This window comes from Coffea arabica, chromosome 5e (genome assembly GCF_036785885.1).
Source record: "Coffea arabica cultivar ET-39 chromosome 5e, Coffea Arabica ET-39 HiFi, whole genome shotgun sequence".
NCBI lineage: Eukaryota > Viridiplantae > Streptophyta > Magnoliopsida > Gentianales > Rubiaceae > Coffea > Coffea arabica.
The window spans coordinates 50,851,681-50,857,680 of record NC_092318.1 but is presented as its reverse complement, the minus strand read 5'-3'; the positions used below and the strand labels follow the sequence as shown (position 1 = coordinate 50,857,680).

At 36.3% G+C, this 6,000-nt stretch overlaps 1 protein-coding gene across 3 annotated transcripts; it reads right to left on the bottom strand.

Moving 5' to 3' along the window:
- Nucleotides 1-1,480: 1,480 nt before the first annotated feature.
- On the bottom strand, nt 1,481-5,393 carry LOC113688601 (uroporphyrinogen decarboxylase 1, chloroplastic). 3 transcript variants are annotated; one of them, XM_072049119.1, is made up of 6 exons: nt 5,228-5,393; nt 4,973-5,124; nt 3,396-3,778; nt 2,978-3,262; nt 2,227-2,471; nt 1,481-1,879 (listed from the first exon to the last, which is right to left on the bottom strand). In XM_072049119.1, exons 1-6 carry the CDS (start codon nt 5,248-5,250, stop codon nt 1,705-1,707), a joined length of 1,263 nt encoding a protein of 420 aa, XP_071905220.1. In that variant the 5' UTR covers nt 5,251-5,393; the 3' UTR covers nt 1,481-1,704. The 3 variants fall into 3 exon arrangements, with proteins under 3 accessions (XP_071905220.1, XP_027062275.1, XP_071905221.1); XM_027206474.2 differs by having other exon boundaries at nt 2,236-2,471; XM_072049120.1 differs by having other exon boundaries at nt 4,973-5,140; nt 5,228-5,373.
- Nucleotides 5,394-6,000: the final 607 nt, after the last annotated feature.

Sequence of the window (6,000 nt, the reverse complement as noted above, 5' to 3'; positions counted from 1 at the left end):
TGTATTTTTTTATTTTTATTAATTTTTTAAAAAAATTTGAAAACTCTTATATGCTATAATGTACGTATGAGTGTGAAACAATAATGATCACGACACAACAACGACCATGATGGCAAACCATGGATATAAGAGCACAAATGCTTATGCACACAGGTGCTAAGTCAACTAATCTTCTTGGTGTGGATAATTTTTTCAGCTTTTTCTATTCTATGGACCACCAAAAGAAAAAAAAAAAGATTTAGAAAATGAGTTTAATATAGATATTAAAGCAAATGAAAATTTCAATTTAAGAGCAATGTTGATTTTGAAGTGGTAAAAATCTCACCACTTTAATCAATCCTCTTAAGATGATGGTAATAATATGACATGGCTATTTTAACCTAATCTTCTTTTTGTCTTGTTCTAGAGAACGCTCCTGTCCATGTCACCCGTATTTTTTTTTTTTTTTTCAGAAAGCATAGATAATATTATTGAAATTTGATAAACTATACAATTGTTGAGCAAAGGCCCAATTTGACTATACAAGTGCATGCTTACTAACATAATCAACTCTTTCCTCAATTTGACTAGTTGACAAAACGAATGAGCATTCCGCAAACATTGAGCACAAATTTTTTATATCCTCCAGATGAGAGTACATTATCATGTCCTTGGATTTGCTGGTCTATATCATCTTCAGCAATTGCTTTTGTTTGATTTTGACCGCAATCTTCTCCCAGTGCTGCTCTCTTGCCTTACATAATGCTAGCGTGATGGCCACTACATGATTCCTGAGAGTGTTGCCTTCATTGGTTTCTTTTGTGGCCCATTCAGCTAGCATCTGTTTGTTATCATCCTCTGCTACCATTACCAAATCCCATCTCCCATCCTCCCGTCTTCTGTTTTGATGCAATTCTTAGATGAATGACACCAGTACCCTCCTTCCTCTGTTGCTGCTGTTCTTTCTGCTCCTGATATTTCCAGCATGCTCACCCTTTTCTCTTGGTTCTTAGCTTCCTTATATTCCAACCATTCATTCCGTGCCTTTTGTACAATCTTGAATGGATGTTCCTGTCTGTGGTTGAATGTGACTATCTGACTTTAACTATTTGACTAGCTTCCTTACATTCCAATCATGCATGCCACCCGTATGCAAACATAGGTAAAATCACTACTATCTGACTTTAACTTTTGAAAAGTACCTTAGCTATTAAAGTTGGCTTTGGCCCCCTAATTGGGTGTAAAGGTGGATTAGAAGATGATTAGAATAATATCTCTTTTCTGCCACATTATGATGACATTCATTATGCTTGCAAAAGGATCAGCCTTAATATTATATTGAACCCATAACCTTTTCATCAAATGAAAATAGAGTTGAAGCCTGAAGGCGTTCCAGGGAAATCTACCACCATTAAATTGGGTAGCTGATTCTTTCCACCCTATTGTATCGACAACATTGACCACCCAAAATGATCCCCATTTGGATCGTGAGACAAAACCATAAGTAGAGATGCCGAAAGTTTAGATTCGAAGTGAAAATTTTCTGATACTACAAGCTAAAAAGAGTATTATCAGGATAGCACAAGGACCAATCCGAAGAATTGTCTCCTAAACATCATCTAACATAACATATTAGCTGAAACCTGCACGCATGGCACCACTTCTGCAAGGAAAGGCAGGCAAAAGTTAAAGGCTCGTGCTCTTCTACGCTGCTTCACAGAATTTCTATCTTCCTACTACAGTTTTAGGTGCGTTATTTTCATGCTCCACAGTTTTCTCATCGATCTTTAAGCTCCTTGCAACATTGAAAAAGTGGGCAACAGCTTCCTCAGGTGTCCCAACAAGAACACCATGGCCCAAATTAAGAATGTGATGCCTAGGCCCTGCAGACTTAACAACCCTGTCGAAGGAACAGAACCAGCTTAGTAATCGGTTTTAAAAGGAAACCAATCTGCTTAATTTTCTAAAATGCCTTGGCCTCATGTGAGATATCTGTTTTTTCACCATTTTATTTAGTCTCACCTTTTTGCCCCAGATGCAAGTTTAGGTCAAGCCCTCTTTAACCATATGTAATTGAGATGCTTAATACAGCAACGGAAAGTTCTATAATAGGCTAACCAATTAATTAACTGCAGTTGGAGGAGAATTTATTCCCCAACTGATCAGCGGCTAAATTAACTTGTGTAGATCCAATTTAAGGTACATTATGTACCTTTTAATTTCATCAGTCACAGCAGAAGGACTTACATTACGTACCTTTTAATTTCATCAGCCACAGCAGAAAGAGGACTAAACAATACTGCAGGATCTACATTTCCCTGTATACCAATATCATTTCCTAGCCGTTTCCTTCCATCTTCCATATCAACAGTCCAGTCAAGCCCAATAACATCAACGCCAGTTAGTTTCATTCGTTCAAGAATTCCACCATTCCCGTTAATGTAGAGCACTAGCGGTGTTTGAGGGCATTTTGTTCTCACTGTGCTTACTATCTGCATGCAGGAATGAAAGATGTTTTAAAGGGAAAAAAGAAAGAATCTGTTCTGAACTGGCTCCCAAACCCCTCCCAAAGAAAAGTAAAAAGGAAAATTCAGCCGACAGTAATTCATAATTTTGCCATTATAAAAGTGTTTTTGAAATTCGATGAACTTATCACTAATGCTGACCAGCATTGCATACTCTCGTTAATCATATAAAAATGAACCAAACCAGGAAATGCATATCAGTTTTAAACTTACTGATACATTCTTAGTCCAAGAGATCTCAAGCATAACTTTATCAAGGCTATTACACAGCAAAAATATGAAGCTTTATTGGAGGCTGTACATTAATATGTTGAATTAAATAAGTCTCACAAAATGAGACAGTATGTTTATCAAAAACGTCAATGAGATCATGAATCAACAACCACCTTTGTGGTTTACAGGAAAGACTCTATGGCTAGAAAACAGAATAATTGGATAACAAGTACATTTACTAGAAAAATCATCAAAGTTACCTTGTCAATATAAGGTTTTGACCAACTATCCCACATATGAGGTGGCAATTGTCCACCCCAGGAATCAAATATCTGAACACAATGAGCTCCAGACTGAACCTGGAAAACAATGTATTCAGCTATTGCTACAGTCAAATGAGAGAGAAGAGCCTTCAATACATGTGGTGCTGTATGGCACATGCTCTTTATCTTTGTATAAGTGCGAGTTGTGCCCCCCTCCACAATATATGTAGCAATTGTCCAAGGAGCTCCCACAAAACCTAAAACTGCAGCTTGCTCCCCGACCTAATTCAAAAAGATTGATAAAGTCTTGAAAACAAATAGAAGATAAAAGCATTGCATGCTATGTTAAAAGGAGCAAGCTGAAAGCTACTAAGAACAACATTCTTATGATACATTTGGTGAAATATAAGAGTACCTCTCTGCGCAAAATTTTTAAGGACTCCCCGACAAACTGTAGTTTGTCCAAGTCAATTGGATGTAATGCTTTCAAATCCTCCTCATGATGAAGAGGAGAGTGAATAACTGGACCGCGCACCTCTTCTATGTCAAATGGGACACCAAAAGCAGGTAGCGGGGTAAGTATGTCAGAGAAAATAATAACTCCATCTGGATGGAAAGCTTCCCAAGGCTGCAAAGAAATTTCCACAATGAGATCAGTTGTCTCTGACCTCTCTCTGAAAGATGGGTGTTTCTCAGCAAGCTTCCTGTAAGCAGCCATATACCTTCCAGCTTGCCGCATCATCCATGCAGGAGGACGATTTACAGGGTCTCCTCTTGCAGCCTTTACCAAAAGAGGATCTGGATCACAATATTCATATTAATTTAGCGACGCAATAGTCTGCTGAATAGATTCACAGATGGGAGACATCATGTGTATGTATAGGTGTGTGAAAATGTCTCAGTATGCCGAGACATAAAACCTTCATCATCCAAAAGAAGAAATCCTCCGCATAAGCTGGTCTCAGGAAATTTAAAACAACCATATGCAAATGAATAAGAGGAAGGAAATGAAAAAGATCTAGTGGTCACCATATCAATAAAGGTCTCAACATCAACAGACAGGCGAAGCAAAACCACTAAGCCAACAATTCAATACGTATCTGTCAATTGTAATCATAGGATAAGAAACAGAATTTCAAGTCACCTTTGAAGCATAAAAGCAAATTAACGGCCATTTTCAACACAACACAAGGAAAAGGCAGCACAAAATCCAAAACTACCTTATGCAACCACCAGAACATATTGTTAAAAATTTACACTTCCAACAATAACCTAATCATGAGGTCTATACCCAGTATACACATTTCGTATTGACGAATCTGATGAATCTAAGAAACTAACTTCCACAAATTTCCAATTTTCAAGATCGATCGGATAAATATTTATGACGCAGGATGTGGAAGAAATCAGCCTCAGCTTCAGCTTGGGCTAAAGCATCAGAAAGTGTAACATTTTTGTGTTCAATAATCCAATAATCAATTTCTGAGATTTCTACCAGCCATATAATATTGCAATAGCCAGTTCTTAGGGAAACTCCAATATTTTCGAACTTCCATAAAAAGAGAACTATAGACAAATTCGGATGCAAAAACTGTTCACTTTTTAGCACAAATCCTCCTAGTTCACAACCAGAAAGTGAACAACATAATCCCCCATCCCTATTGTATCTTTACTCACTCGTTCTTTCAAGCCCCAAATGCCCAAAAGTTATAATTTTTGACCCCAATTATGCTGCATCCATCAGCTAAAAGGTCCCCATAAGATTTTAAGTCCTTAAATTGTTCGCCAATACAAATTAGTCTGTCATCCCTCCTCCAAAAAACGAGAAGAAAAAAATCTTTTATCCAGAAAACTTCTAACAAAAGCTAAATTCAAAATGCAATGACAGAATGCCAGTATCTTAGCAATGTGATAGTCCATCAACAACATCTAACAACAAATACATAGCATAAACAGTTCTAGACTAGTAGGCAAGGTAAAAAGAAAGTATACCTGAAGAAGGGGAAGAAAGGCATGCCCGAGGGAATTTACAGGGAGAAATTTTTGTGGGTTTGATTGAACCATTTGGAATGAAACCCAACTGAACAAACAAGCTAGAAGATTTCCAGGCAAGACCCAGATTGCAATAGCGACTAAAATAGAAACTGCAGCAAAGAGAAACTGCAAATTGTCACAATTGGTAGTATAAATTAGTACATGTAAAAGAGGTAAATGAAAGAGAAGCTAAGAGGGAAAGAGAGAACTGGCCTTGTTGATGTAGAGAATCCCATTCAGGAAGGAAGCGAAAAAAGACGTTCTTTTTAGTTCCTACTTCCTTCCCTCGCTCTTCCTCTGCTCCTTATCCATCTTTGTTGCACTGCGTCAAATCTGAATACTGATAAATGAGGCGCATAGAGATAGCCTGCACCTCGTTGTACTGGATAATGGATGTGAAAATTGGAGAGCCTTCTATTTTCCATCGCTTCTTTTGGTGACCGCTTGCTTTAGGGGTTTTTGTACTTTGAATTACAATAATAACTAGTGGGAATACCCGTGCTACGCACGGTGCTGACATTATTGAAAAATAAAATAAAATGATGAACAAATAAAGGTAAAAAAATTTTACCAATAAAATTAAAATATAATATCTGTTTAACAATAGTTTGAAATATAAGAGAATGTATATATCATTCAAAAATCGTCTTTTTTCGGTTGTATGAGAATTTTTTTTATCATTGTATGAGAATTGTTAACAAAAAAATACAATAGTTAATATAGAATAGCATCAATAGAATTTAATACAATAGTGTTGTAATCAAATGAAAAATACGCACCAATTGAATTGTTATTAGCACCCATAGTTAATGAAGTAATCCATATATAAATATATTTTGGTACATATAGTAATTGGTAATTTATAAAATAAAATAAATTGCTAATCTATAAAATTGCTAAATTGTCTATAAATAGCATCAATAGAATGTAATACAATTGTATTGTATTGTATCTATAGTTGATTTAGTAAGATAGTGCAGCCAAAA

Excerpts from the sequence above, each read along its gene's own strand:
- LOC113688601 (XM_072049119.1), bottom strand. The coding sequence starts at position 5,250 with ATGGGATTCTCTACATCAACAAG. Across the intron at positions 5,125-5,227 it reads GGATTCTCTACATCAACAAG|TTTCTATTTTAGTCGCTATT; the intron begins GCCAGTTCTCTC and ends TCTTTGCTGCAG. Across the intron at positions 2,472-2,977 it reads CAAAACCTTATATTGACAAG|ATAGTAAGCACAGTGAGAAC; the intron begins GTAACTTTGATG and ends TCCTGCATGCAG.